Source organism: Emydura macquarii, unplaced genomic scaffold (assembly GCF_026122565.2).
Source record: "Emydura macquarii macquarii isolate MOO-44397 ecotype Brisbane River unplaced genomic scaffold, CSIRO-AGI_Emac_v2 contig_306, whole genome shotgun sequence".
Lineage (NCBI taxonomy): Eukaryota > Metazoa > Chordata > Testudines > Chelidae > Emydura > Emydura macquarii.
In genome coordinates, this window is record NW_027130443.1 from 15,073,658 (window position 1) to 15,088,590 (window position 14,933).

Consider the following 14,933-nt stretch of genomic DNA (forward strand, 5'->3'; position numbering starts at 1 on the left):
AGGGTGACAATATATCACATGTGAAAAATCAGGACGGGGGTAATAGGCACCTATATAAGAAAAGCCTGAAATATCAAGACTGTCACTATAAAATCAGGACATCTGGTCACTCTACTTGGCTGGCATGTAGGGAAAAGGGATCCAGAGTGCATTTGTGCAGGAGCTAAAAGTCAAACAGAAGGAGTTGTGATGTGATGCGAAGAGGAAGGATTAGGTTGGAAGCTGACACCAAGTCTGTTTAGAAAAGGTTCAGTGTAATTTGGGTACAGATGCATTTTTCTCTTTCTGTCTTGGCCACTCTTGATCCTAAAGATTTTTTAGCTTGTGAATCTACAGAGAGGTGATGTCCAGCCCAGCCCAGCTTCCCTGCTCTAGTTGTGTGTTTGATTGTTTTCCCTTTCAGTTGTATCTGCAGAAGTGGAAATGACAGCCTATGCACTGCTGACATACACGCTTCTGGGAGACGTAGCCTCTGCACTTCCAGTGGTTAAATGGCTGTCACAGCAGAGAAATGCACTTGGAGGATTCTCATCCACACAGGTGAGTTGCTGTCAGCTTGTGTAATTTCAGCACAAGAAATTAATGCCAATACAAATTGACTGATTTGGGACTAATATGGGTCAGTTTTCACTCTGTAATCTAGGAGTCATGCTAGGGGGCATGAGAATACCTCACAGTGCTCTTTACCACTCCTTTCGGGTGTGAGCACCATGAAGTGAACCTGAGGGCTGGTCTACACTGGCTGCGGCGATCAACAAGAGATATGCAAGCTACAACCGCGGCATCTTCATGGCACTGCTCCAACAGGAGACGCCCTCCCATTGATGCGTCCTTACTCCTTTCAGGGAGGTGGACTAATTGAGTCGACCAGAGAGCGCTCTCTGATCGACTGAGCGGGTCTACATAGATGCTTGCTGCTGCGGCAGTGTAGGCATACTCTGAGTTTCTCTCTCACTTTCTCTGAGACTTCTGAGGGAGGAGGAGGTGCAGGGAGAGGGAAATGAAGTGATTCCATTTACTCATTAAGTGAGTGCGGAGGAAACCTGTGCTACCAGATGCTGATGATTGTACAGCATGCTGCTGATCAATAAGGTTGATACTCTTTGGTTCTTCACTAACTCTGACCTCTCTTCCCCAATCCCCCATAGGATACATGTGTAGCCCTGCAGGCTCTGGCTGAATATGCCATTCTTTCTTATGTTGGAGGAGTCAACCTTACCATTTCCCTGGCTTCCACTAATTTAGACTATCAAGAGACTTTTGAGCTTAACAAGATGAATAAGAAGGTCCTCCAGACTGCAGTGGTAAGTGGCTGCCTGAGCAGACACAACTTCCTCTACTTTAATGTTCCAGTTTCCCAAAGCAAACTGAATTTGGGTTCTGTATAGTAACTCAGATCATTTCAGTGAGGAGGGGGAAGGAATGGGCTGGATATTGTGCTCAAGATTTTCTGCCCAAGCCCTGATGGGAGAGGCAGCAAATACTTATTTATGAGAGCATCCTTCATCATAACAGATGCCTGGTGTTTGATTTGGGACCATTATCACTGGCTGCTTATATTAAATATAGGGACTGAGGAAGAATCTGCCATTTTTATTCTGCTTTTATATGTTTGTATGTAAACTGAAATGCTCTGTCACATAGAGAGTAAAACTGAGGCTGATATGTTTTATCTGTGGATTCTCCCATGCTTGTCCCTAGATCCCCAGCATTCCCACAGGGCTGTTTGTAAGTGCCAAGGGCGAAGGCTGTTGCCTGATGCAGGTAAGGGCACTGCAGGATTGTGCAAAGGGCTCAGAAGGTGTTAAACAGACAGGCAATCCATTAAACTTTCATTTCTTTCCAATCTCTTTTTCCCTGTGATTTGTTGGCTCTCCATGCCAACTCATAATCCTTTATCTCCCAAGCGTTTGCTTTTTCAGTTTTTAAATGTCTGAAGGAGGGTGGTATGAGGGTGTAACTAGAAGAGACTGGGGTGACATTAGAAAGTGAATATTTAGGCTGAATGTCAGGGAAAGCTTCCTGATAGGGAAATGTCAAGCTGTGGGATAGTCTTGTAAGTGATTCTCTTTGGTGAAATCCCTTATCTGTACACATTAGTGTAGGTTTGGCAAATGGAATATCATTATGGGCAGTGGTGTTATTGGTTCAGGATGTTACTGGTAAATTGCTCAAGGTGTCCCCCGAAATGTATATTTACAGTTAGTGTAGAATTCTGCCATACTGGTGACATGAGAGTTTGCAGTAAATTCATAGATGGGGCTCCATGCGAGCATCAGCTAGAGTGTGTGCATGGAGAATGGCAGGTTCCAGCCTCTGTGCTTTAAAGTTCCTATTTGTCTTCAACAGACCTTCTCAGCTGTGCACCTAGGTCTTGCACAAGCCCCACATACACATATGTACAATGAACATGGGTGCATATTTTGTAGACACAGTTAAAGAGGCTGCTGAAAATGTGGCACTAAGTGTTTATTTTAAAAGTTCATCAACAAGAATCTCTCTAGGATCCATCTGCTTCAGAAGTAGTAGAAGTTTCCTCCTGTTTGGTTTTCCTGTGAACATTTACATGGCTTATTTTTAATGTAGGACTCCCTGAATCATTAATGCTCATGTCATTTGATCCAGTATCAGTCTGGGGCACTCTCTCCCACTCGCCCCTAGCCACTGGGCCAAATCCATCTCTGGTTTAATTCATGAAAGTTAAAGGGGTTGCAACAGGGATGAATTTGACCCAGTAAAGCCTTTATTCTGTTTAAACTTCGCAGTGAAGCCTTCCTTGCCGCATGCCTGCACCTCCCTCCCTCCAAAGAGGGTCTGGTCTCATCTCTCTGGGAGTGTCTGATGCTGCTGCAGGGTCAGAACCAAAACCAGACCTAATTTTTTTCCCCTCTTTGCTTCAGATTGATGTCACTTACAATGTGCCTGACCCTGTTGCTAAACCAGCTTTCCAGCTTCTGGTTAACCTGAAAGAGCCCAAGTCAGAGCGTCATCAGCAAACTCAGCACCCCCTACGGTCCCTCTCTCCAGACAAGAATCGCTCAGAAGCCTCCCACAGAGAACGGGCACTGGTGGATGATGATGACCCAGCTTCTGATCAAGACCACCAGGAATACAAAGTGATCCTGGAGACATGCACGAGGTAGTGAAATCCCTTTATTTACTTCAACATGGCTTTCTAGTACAGTTTGGCTAGGCTTGTTGTCAGTAAATCCTTCCATTGCAAACCCTCCCAGATGTTCTGCCAATGAGTGTTGCATCCCATCCTCAGAGGATTTATAATGTGTTGTTATGGGGGACACACTGATGTGCTTCTTGCTTTGTTGTCCTTGTCTCAGACCAAGTTAGACAGAACTCACATTTTCCTTATCCTAGTAGTCTCACTTGATTTGCTCAGATGTGGAAGCTGGAATGACAGGTAAGATAGTTCATATCTGAGGCACTCATTAGTAAATGCCAAGTGTTAAGAGTTGCAAATAAAGATAGGCAGGGAGAGTATATTAATGGCATGGTTCCATCAATAATTTAAACTGATTCAGGAGAACATGAGATGGTCAAGTTCAGGAACCTGACAAAAGGAAGAAAGGAGAACAGCAGGATACGGACCCTGGACTTCAGAAAAGCAGACTTTGACTCCCTCAGAGAGCTGATGGGCAGGATCCTGCCCCTGGAGGCTAATATGAGGGGGAAAGGAGTCCAAAAGAGTTGGCTGTATTTTAAAGAAACCTTATTGAGAGCACAGGAACAAACCATCCCGATGAGCAGAAAGAATAGCAAATATGTGATAGCCCTGTGGCACCTTAAAGACTAACAAATTTAAATAGCAAATATGGCAGGTGACGAGTTTGCCTTAACAAAGAAGTCTGATGAGCTTAAACGCAAAAAGGAAGCTTGGACAGATGACTAGGGAGGAGTATAAAAATACTGCTCGAGCGTGCAGGAGTGAATCAGGAAGGCCAGATCACAATTGGAGTTGCAGCTAGCAAGGAACATGAAGAGTAACAAGAAGGGTTTCTATAGATATGCTAGCAACAAGAAGGTGGTCAGGGAAAGCGTGGGCCCCTTACAGAATGGGGGAGGCAACTTAGTGACAGATGATGTGGAAAAAGCTGAAGTACTCAATGCTTTTCTTGCCTCTGTCTTCACAGACAAGGTCAAATCCCAGACTATTGCACTGGGCAACATGGAATGGGAAGGAAGTGAGCAGCCCTCAGTGCTGAAAGAACAGGTTCAGGATTATTTAGAAAGGCTGGACATGCACAAGTCCATGGGCCGGATGCAATGCATCTGAGGGTGCTGAGGTTGTTGGCTGACGTGATTGCAGAGCCATTGGCCATTATCTTTAAAAACTCGTGAGTATTGGGGGAGGTCCCAGATGGTTGGAAACAGTCAAATATAGTGCCCATCTTCAAAAAAGGGAAGGAGGAGGATCCGGGGAACTACAGACTGGTCAGCCTTACCTCAGTCCCCGGAAAAATCATGGTGCAGGTCCTCAAGGAAGCCTTTTTGAGGCACTTGGTGATCAAGGAACAGTCAGCATGGATTCACCAAGGGCAAGTCATGTCTCATCAACCTGATTGCCTTCTATGATGAGACGACTGACTCTGTGGATGTGGGAAAAGTGGTGGATGTGATATACCTTGATTTTAGCAAAGCTTTTGATACAGTCTCCCACAGTATTCTTATCAGCAAGTTGAAGAAGAATGAGTTGGATGAATGGACTGTAAGGTGGATAGAAAGCCAGCTAGATCATCGGGCTCAATGGGAGTGATCAATGGCTTGATGTCTAGTTGGCAGCCGATCACAAGCAGAGTGCCCCAGGGGTCAGTGCTGGGGCCGGTTTAGTTCAACATCTTCATTAATGATCTGGAGGATGGGGTGGATTGTACCGTCCGCAAGTCTGCGGATGACACTAAGCTGGGAGGAATGGTAGATATGCTGGAGGGCAGGGATAGGATACAGAGTGACTTAGACAAATTAGAGGATTGGGCCAAAAGAAATCTGATTAGGTTCAACAAGGACAAGTGCAAAGTCTGTAATTAGGACAGAAGAATCCCATGCACAGCTACAGACTGGGGATCGACAGTCTAGGCAGTAGTTCTGGAGAAAAGGACCCGGAGGTTACAGTGGACAAGAAGCTGTATATGAGTCAGTGTGCCCATATTGCCAGGAAGACTAATGGCATATTGGGCTGCATTAGTAAGAGCATTGCCAGCAGATCGAGGGAAGTGATTATTCCCCTCTATTCGGCATTGGTGAGGCCTCATTTGGAGTACTGTGTCCAGTTTTGGGCCCCCCACTACAGAAAGAATGTGGGCAAATTGGAAAGAGTCCAGCGGAGGACAACAAAAATGATTAGAGGCTGGAGCACATGACTTATGAGGAGAGGCTGAGGGAACTAGGCTTGTTTAGTCTGCAGAAGAGAAGAATGAGGGGGATTTGATAGTAGCCTTTAACTACCTGAAAGGGAGTTCCAGGGCGGATGGAGCTAGGCTGTTCTCAATGGTAGTAGATGACAGAACTAGGAACAATGGACTCAAATTGCAGTGGGGGAGATCTAGATTGGATATTAGGAAAAACTTTTTCCCTAGGAGGGTGGTGAAGCATTGGAATGAGTTGCCGAGGGAGATGGTTGAATCTGTGACTCGACAAAGCCCTAGCTGGGATGATTTAGTTGGGGTTGGTCCTGCTTTGAGCAGGGGGTTGGACTAGACGACCTCCTGAGGTCCCTTCCAACCCTAATCTTCTATGATTCTATGAACACATGATTGAGACATTTTTCATCTGTTTGTTTGTATGGCCTTTTCTCTCACTCTGCGCATTTGCAACTGACGTGTTTTCTCACCTAAACTCGTTTACCTCACTGGCGTGTGCACATTGGTATGTTCTTGTAGTATGCCCATGAGAGCTGGGTTATGCATATCTCCTTGATATTGTATGGTTACCCATGAGTACTTGGTTGCTGGCATTGATATTTTTAGTTTTGAAGCACTTTTTGAGAGGGGGAAAAACATGCACAAAGATTTACCAATAAATGTATAGAAAGGAGGTGACATTTGGGGACTAGTGGCTGTGATTAAACCTTTATATGTTTATTATTGTTTCTTACAAAACCTGAAGAAAACAGATTTAAACCATCTCATTACAGCACGTGGAAAAGAAAAAGCTCCTGAACATTTTCCAAGGCTATATTAATGAGATATTCCTTAGAAATTTAAAGGAGTTAGGTAATCCCAATTAGGTAATTCTACATGAAACATGGCCATGGTTCTATAAATATTATTGACTTGACTCTAATGTTTATTTGAGTTGCTCAGGCTAGTCTGTTCAGTTTTGGATACAGAAACTCTAACAAAGGATGCTGGTTGCCATAGTATCAGTTTGGAATCTGATTGCTGGTATGGCTCTGTGGTCACTATGGTAACAGTGCAGTCTCTGAGATTATTTGGTTGACATGGTTCCCCAGAGCTGACTATTTATCTGCTTGTTTCTTATAAAAGAATTTTAGAAATTAGTTTAAAAAATGTCTGGAGTGATACCAACATGCAATGATTTTCATCCCTAGAACTAAAAATGCTTTGTAAAGGCTGTCAGTGGCTTTAGCCCCATTTTACCAATGGGGAAACTGAGGCATGGGGGGGAGGAAGTGGCTTGCCTATAGTGTTACAGTGAGTGAGTTGCAGGGACAGGAAACAGAACCTAGCTCTCCTGACTCTGGCCTGTGCTGAAACTACTAGACTTTCACCCCAAATTTGAAATCCTGCCCCATTGTCAATAGATTGCTTTGGTTTCAAGGAGGTTGTGGAAGGGAGACTGAAGGGAAGGGGGGAAGCCCAGAGCGAGAGTGAGGAGACATTTACAAATGTCAAAGTGAACAACAGATAAAACTGAAAATTCCCCAAATCTTCATAACTCTTACATTTCCATGTCTGGTATGCCAGGTGCTGGAGTTCTAGAGATTAAAGAATGATCTGGTCTGGATGCCCTAAAATAAACTGCAGCAGCAGCTGCACATGGCAAGTGCACAGTCACTCAGGCCTCATCATAGCAATGGGAAAGTCTATGTTTCCCTGTCTGCTGCCACCTCCTTCCTGCCAAATGAGGAAAAAAATGGATCTTGGATACAGTTCTGAAAACAATCTGTCAGAGTGACTCCAAACAAAGATGGGATTCTGTCATCTCTAAGCTCACCAAATCCTTCTTTCTGGCTCTTCTGGCTGTGTTGCCGGCAGCCACGATGTCACTGAATGTCCAGTACTCATGAAATCCCCAGGTCTGGCCCCACAACCCAACTTTATGCCTCCCTCCAACAGCAATGTCTGAGTGGCAAGCAGCTCAAGTCCTACTGTCTCTTGCACCTTCCGCTGCAGCATTTTGCTGTGGACCCTGGAAATTGTCTGGCCAGCTCTGTGTATCCACAAGAGCCTGTCCAGACTCATTAGCAAACTCTCCTTGACTCAGAGGTTCTCACCTCTGCCTTGCTCTCCTGGCACTGGGATCTGTCAGAGTGTGATCATTGGCAGAAGGGGGCATTTTTCAGGCCTGTTGAGTTAACTGGTATCTATGTAACTGCACCAATATCTTACCAGATAGAGCTGCTCCGGTGCCAGCTCTGTTTTGTACCCATTCCGCATATTTGTGTCAAGGGTTTGTACCAGTATAGCTACATCCATGTGGTTACTTAATGTAGGCAGGGCCTGACTCTCCCATTTCATGAGCATCTTTTGGGGAGGCAAGTTCATAAGGTTCTTCATCTGTTCACTGAAGATGTCTGTAACTAAGAAGGCTGCCGTGCATCAACACAGCCTTTCTGCTGTCATTTCTGAAACTTCTGTCATGGGTATTGCTGGAGCAAAGACAGACATTTGAGAGGAAGACCAGTCTGAGGAGATCGAAGGCTTGAACAAACAAAAGCAAATGAGATCAAGTGGAGTCAAGTGCTCGTATGGAGTACTTGGGATATTTACCTTTTTGGATGAGACTGAATGAATATATGAATTTAGAGAAAAGAGAGTGCTCTTCTGGAACAGGAAATGCCACTGACTCTCTAAGGAGTTAGCTGGATCTAAATCCTAATTGCATCAATCTACTTGTTGCAATGGTATCACTGTTTCAATGCTGTGAGGAATTGAAATCAATGAGTTTCTGCCCTGTTTGTAATGTACAATGGACTGGAAGGGTTCCCCTCCATCTGCTTGTGTTTCATCATAGAAATATCAGGAATGAAAAGCCTTCTTTTCCCTGATTTTGCTTGCGGCCTCATTGATGTTGCAGAGGATGATTAGCATAGTGAGCTCTCTCACATTATTTGAACAAGTGAGGGTGTTTGACTGTAAACTCTTTGGAGCAGGAACCATCTTTTTGTTCTGTGCTTGTACAGTACCTAGCACAGCAGAGTCCTGGTCCATGGCTGAGGCTCCTTGGCATTACAGTAATACAAATAATTATTAATAATAATCATAATAACAAAGACACCCCCTTCCCTAGGCATTAGAATGAATTGGATGTTTACAAAACAGCAGTTTCACCTAGTCTAAAAACCTTCCCTTCCACATTGTGCAGCTTTCCCTCTATTGTGATACCATGTCCCTACTTATCCAGCCACCTGAAAGACCCCCAGAGTAGACAAGACCCAAATTCCTATGATAAAAAGCAAATGGAAAAAAACACGCCCATTTACTTCCCCCTTAGCAGTCACCTTTAAGGTGTATCTCGCTGTTGCCATTCAACTCTTTGTTTACTGGGCTGCAGAACTCTTTCCTCAAATGAATTTTAGCCAATGTCTCCACCTTGGAACAAACTTTCCTGGCCAAGTATTTATAGAAAGTTCTGGATGAGCAGGATTGGCTAGAGTGGGACCTGGTAATGGGATATGAATTCCTTCAACCCTTAGTAACCACTTCCGTCCTGAAAAGGCCCTTTTGGGGAAAAGCTGTTTGGGGTTTTGTGTGCCTTCATCTCATTTGGCACTAATCAGTATCCTGGTTGGCAGCCACAGCAGAGAAGCAAAGAACTAAACTGGCCATGGAGGCATGACCAGCCTTTCACTCCTGCTGGGCATGGCACCTTGGCAGTGGGGAAGCTGGCACTGCCCTCTGTCCATGCCATGCCTATTCTTTTCTAACTATGGGAGATCAATCTCTTAGAGTATGGGTACACAGCAAAAAAATAAATAAAAAACCACTTGCAGTAGCAAGTCTCAGAGCCTAGGTCAGCTGACTGGCTTGTGGGGATCTTGCTACAGGACTAAAAATAGCAGTGTAGATGTTCCTGCTTGTGTTGGAGCTGAAGATCCTTGACCCTTCTCTCTTGCTGGGTTCAGAGCCCAGGCTCCAGCCTGAGTGGGAGCTTCTACATTGCTATTTTTAGTTCCATAGCACAAACCCAAGTCAGTTGATGTGGATTCTGGAACTCGCTACCACAAAGTTGGGTGTGTTTTGTTGGGGTTTTCTTTGCTGGGTAGATGTGTCCTTTCAGCCACTTTTCATGTATATCACGTTGACTCCAGAGTGTCTCTGCATTTCCTTTAAGAGCTGACCATGTTTTTTATTTACAGGGCTGCAGATAAAGCCCAGAGTCCTGCAGTATATGTTTGTGACCCTTAGGAAGGTTTTGGATTGTGCTGCAAATGGTGACCCTAGGCCTGAGTTATTCCATGTGGAGGTGGCTGAATTCCCATCTTGTCCAGGGTGACAAGACATAGCAAGTGCAATAGGCTTTATCTGAAGCAAGTCTGTGTATTTTTAATTGCCCACCACCATGATATCCAAGGGCAGGGCTGGGGGTATTTCGAAACCCTGTTAGTGCCTAGAATGCCCCCATAGCCACAAGAGTGGAGTTATGCAGAGCTCCTGCATATCTGAGCTAGCTTTCTGCATTGTTTCTTGTTTGTAGTATACATGGCACAGGCCACCAATCTAGGCACTACTCTTCTTACATCTTGGCCTATTCCCAGCCACTTGAGGGAGAAGCAGAAGCATTTCCTCTCACAAGGGACCATTTCCCTCTGTCAGTGGCACTCACTCATTGATGAGTCCAATAATTAATAAGTGATCTAGCAGCCTCATTATAGACTGCATCCTCCTCCTTCTTCTGCCTTCCCCTCTCCCCACATCTTTGTCCTCTATGGGCTGCACTTGATTTTTTGCTAGCAAAAGCAGAGAGGATCATTTATAAAACAAAAGAGAATGTGGCTTTTAGCAAGCCCTTCATTTGGGATTAGATGTCCTCTTCTCCTAGATCCTGTGTGTAGCTTTCCTCTGAAATCTTCTATTTCCAGTCTGCTTCATCCCCGGCTGCCCAAGGTATGATTTAACTCACTTCTTGACTTTATTCTCTCTCTTTTTTATCACCCCTCCTCCGCTCCCCCCCGGAAGGTGGCTGCACTCAGGATCGTCAAACATGGCTGTCTTGGAGGTGCCCTTGTTTTCAGGTTTCCGAGCAGATATTGAGAGCCTGGAACAGGTAAGATGTTGTGATGAAAGTGGAGAACATGTGCACAGGGGTTGATCTTGCTCTTTCATTAGCAGGCATTCCTTTTGAGGTGCATGGGGAGGTAATGCTATAGTATGTGAGAAAACATGTAATTAAAATTGGAGGGTAGGAGATTTCACTTGTCAGAAAATATTTATCTGAAATGGGGAAACAGATGTTGTAAGTAAGATTAACAAATTTGACCAACTCAGCCAAATAAACCTTTATTACTGTGCATGGCTCATGGTAATTAAATGAGACTCATTTGGAAGAGCTGAAGTGAAAATGTGCTCCAACAGGAGCTGTTTATTGCTTCTTAGGGGCTGTATTATCTCCAACATCTGGATTCGATTTCCTTGGAGGCTCTGTGTCTTGGAATTTTTTTTCTGGGAGAACATCATGTTTATTGCAAACCAAACTGAGGTGGACAGAATGTGCCTCTTGCCCAGCCAGCCCTCTAGGAGGGAGAAACTACAGTCTTCAGATTCACTTTAGACTTTGTTACAGCATTACACTGTTTTCTTTGTTTTTTTGATGTTATAAATAAAATTGTTAGTGATGCTGTATCTGAAGAGAGAAAAGAAACTAACATGCTATCTCTGAGAAACAGCAAAGAACTAATCAGGAGTTTCTCTACACAACAGACCTCTTCCTTTAATGGCCTTGTCTTCACTTTGGGTGGAAAAAGCTGTGTTCATTACTCAAGTTAACTAACTTGATGTACAGTCCTAGTGAAGACAAGACAGTTTAATTTGACCTCCTAACCCATGTGAAGACTACAAACTGCCTTGTCTTCACTAGGATTATACATCAAGTTAGGCCTGGTCTACACTAGAGCAGTGTTCCCAACTTTTGGCTCGAGGGCCACAACTATAATTTTTGCAACTCTGAAGGGACACCAGTCTCTGCCGACTGCCCCCCTCCGCCCCCACTGCAACCAGAGGGAAGGAGTTCAGCTAGAAGGATCTCCTATCCCCCCGGCTACAGCAGGGAAACCGTGAGCTCTACCTGGGTCTCTAGGCAGTGGCTCCCTTCTGCAGCCAGCGGGACGGGATCCAGAGCCTAGGGACCCAGACAGAGCATTTTGCAGTTCTCCCTGCTACAGCCAGGGGGAGGAGAGCACTGATCTTCCATCCCCTTGGCTGCAGCAGGAGCCTGCACAAACAATGCGCTCTGCCTGGGTACTTAGGCAGCGGCTCCCTTCTGCAGCCAGCAAGAGGGGAGCCGCAGTCCACTCTGAAAGACCCAGCGGGCTACAGGTTGGGAACCACTGCACTAGAGTGTTTTGTCGAAAAAAAGTCAGTTTTTTTTCAACTAAACAGTGCTGCTGTACATTCTGCAATCACCCCCCAATGACAAAAGTGCCCTGTTTTTTAACCAAAAAACCCCACCTCAATGAGAGGTGTAGGGCTTTTGTCGGCATGGTTAGGGTGATGCAGTGTCAATGTAGGCACTGCATCCCCTTACATTGGTGGTGGGTCTGTCATTTTTGTCAATTTCACTGCTCAGCTGGAGTGGTGAAATTGACAAGCAAGCAGAAGCCTGGCTGGCTGGTTCCTCTCAGGGCTGGGAGCCAGAGGAGAAGCCCGGGCTGCTGCAAGCCAGGGTGGCTGGTTCCCGGTCCCAGCTGGGAGCAGGGCCAGAAGCCCACACAGTCCTGGCTGAAATGGGCAGCCATGTCAATTTCACAGCTCAACCATGTAATGGACATGACTGCCCTAGGAAGGAGCAGGTGGAGAAGTTCCCTGACTTCTCCCCCCAGCTCCCAACCGAGAGCGGAGACTAGCAGCCCCAGCTTCTTGCCCCACTCCCAGCTGGAACCAGGCTGCTGGTCTCTGCTCAGGGCTGGGATCTGGGGCCAGAAATCCAGGAGCTTCTCCACCAGCTCCTTGCTGGGGCAGCCTTGTCAATTACAAGGCTGAGCCGTGAAATTTACATGGCTGCCTGTTCCAGCTGAGAGCCTGGAACAGAGAAGCCCACCCAGCTTCCCCTGGTTCCTATCTGGGACCGGGGAGTGGGGAAGGCAACCCACATAGAGCTTTGGAGCCTGTGGTCTCCTAGCCCTATCTCTCAGCTCCCTACACTGCCCCTTAGGTTCGTGGAAGTGCTTCTGGTGAGGACGCACTTTAACGACCCAAGGAGAGCAGTGTGGATGTCAGCCACCGCTGTAATTACTGTGGCTGTAAGTCAACATAGGTTATGTCATCTTTTTTCTTTTTTTTTTTGTAGACAAGGCCTTAAAGTTAATTCAAGTTGAGAATACACCTTTTTTCCCCGAGTGAAGATGAAGCCATTATGTGTATCTTCAGAGGACTGCAGTCTGAGTCAAAACCTGCCCTCAAATACTCACACTTACCTGTCACTGAAGCCAGTGAGATTGTTTGTTAGTATCTGAGAATACAATATGACCGTTTATGTAATTAGGGGAGCGTGTATAATTGTTTTGGGGCAGATATGTGAGCTTGTAATGCATGGAGCCATTACTTTAAAAGAAAATGGAAAAACTATTATAAATATGTGGAGCAGAATACAGTGTGGGTGCATCCTTGGAATCTCCAGATTGCTGTGTTTTAAATCTATGCATTTGAAAATTAAGTCCTCTTTCACATATCTGCTCATTCCTGAGTCTGGGGTTCTCTCTTCCCTGCAACAATTGGTATGGCCATAAATGCCTAAAGCAGAGTAGCAAGTGCAGGAAAACCCAGGTCAAGTTGCGGGGAACCCTGGAGTCCTTGCTATAGAGATAGTAAAACCTCTCCTCTGCTTCTTTTTCACAAACTGCAGAGAACGAGTGGGTAGTGCACGTGTTACCTATAGGTAATGGGAGGTTGAATATCTGCATAAGGAAATATCTCCAACAGGAGTCTCCCATTTTGCTGTGTGGAGGATAGTGAGGAAATCAACTGAGGGGCCTATACTGGTTTTGGTTTACGTTTGCATCACTTCCTGTGGAAATGCTATAGTGACACTTAGTTATTTATGTTGCTTTGAAACAAAATCTCTTTTCCATGTTGATTTACATATGTAAAGCCAAAAGGACATAGGTGGAAAACTGGTTTAGGAATAGGAGATGTAGGGCAGCTTCAGAGCAGATGGAAACAGTCCCAGTGGGAATCACTGGCAGGACTTCTTCTCTATTAGCCAGACAGGTCAATGATGAAGAGAAGAATTGAGCTGATACTATTCTGAAAGAAGGCTATTAGTTTGGAGGGGTCGCATCCAGACCCCAGGGACACTGGAATGAGCTGCAGGAGTGGATTTTCCTCTTGGTGTCTCAGGTGCTGACACGTTTTGGGGGCTGCAGGGTTTATGTGTCAGTTAATCCTAGAATGATTTTGTCCAATGATTTGTGTTCTGGTATAAGACTGGTTTCGTGGCAGTGCCAGCCAGGTGTTTCTCTAATACATGGAGGGAATTAATTATTGGGGTTTGTTCTGCACGTCTACAGGTCAAGTAGGAGTAATTCCACTTCTGAACACAGGGCCAGCACAGGGCCTATTCACTATTTATGCCATAAAGACTTAGTTGTTTATGCAGGCCCACTGCTCAGGGGTAAATTTCACTCATTCTGAGTAAAGCCAGCTTTGGAAGCAGTTTGATGTATGGTTAACACCAGGGTGGACAAACTGTGATCTAGGAGTCAGGAACTCCTGGGTTTTAATCCCAGTTCCTCCATGGATTCACTGTATGACCTTAGCTGGTCACTTCTCCTTGCTGTCCCCCAGTATCCCTCATCTGTAAAATAAGGATAATACTTACCTGCCTCACAGAAATAACTACTCTGGCAATTAGTTAATAATTGCACAGTGCATGGCACATGCGAAGTGGCCTGTACATGCTAACTATTCAGCGTCCAGGCACTATAATGATGGGTGAGTCAGAAAGTCCTTAGTTTTCCAGTATGTGGTCATAAAAAGCTTTGGGCAGCACTGCACAACAAATCTGCCATAGACTATTCGAGACACACGGGGCCTCAGGGATTCGCGTGTCCCATTTAGCATCATCATGCCAATGACCAGGCACTGCAAGTCTCCCTTCCAAATGCTGACGTGCATCCTGGGGATCAGACAGAATAAAATAGGGTACATATCCAGACCAAATCAGAGAAAAGGTCAAAGACTGACCCATGCTAGATGTATTAGTTAAATACATTAATATCTGAGAAGTGTCATGTGCAAGTTTAATATCTCCCTTGTCGCATCTCTTCCAGCCTGGTTGCTAAGGCAGCAGCACTCACCCAACAGTGCAGACCACCCCCCTGCTGGGAGAGGGTTATTTCTTCACAGCTGAATGATCTCTTCAGCACATTAGGCACAAACAGGCATTTCTCAAGTACTGGGCACACAGGTCTCTTCCTCTCTATAAATAAATGTGTTTGTGGTCAGAGATGCTGGAACAATTTGTGTAGTGGGGGTGCCGAGAGCCATTGAACCAAACTGTAAATCTTGTATAAAATGGAATCC

The 14,933-nt window shown here is 45.3% G+C and overlaps 1 protein-coding gene across 13 annotated transcripts in view; it reads left to right on the plus strand.

Annotated features, from left to right (window-relative positions):
• The window catches only part of CPAMD8 (C3 and PZP like alpha-2-macroglobulin domain containing 8), a 126,798-nt gene that overhangs the window by 59,061 nt on the left and 52,804 nt on the right, over window positions 1-14,933 (plus strand). For 11 of the 13 annotated variants that reach the window (XR_010922168.1, XR_010922172.1, XR_010922175.1 and 8 more), the window contains exons 32-36: window positions 404-540; window positions 1,149-1,304; window positions 1,702-1,764; window positions 2,901-3,139; window positions 10,374-10,461. Coding sequence is in view for 3 of the 13 variants with exons in the window: in XM_067561290.1 (XP_067417391.1) it covers window positions 404-540; window positions 1,149-1,304; window positions 1,702-1,764; window positions 2,901-3,139; window positions 10,374-10,461 (683 nt within the window). In the remaining 10 variants the exon portion in view is untranslated. Of the gene's footprint in view, window positions 1-403; window positions 541-1,148; window positions 1,305-1,701; window positions 1,765-2,900; window positions 3,140-10,373; window positions 10,462-12,699; window positions 12,970-14,933 lie in introns of those variants that run through there. The other 2 variants (XR_010922181.1, XM_067561298.1) reach the window with 2 other exon arrangements.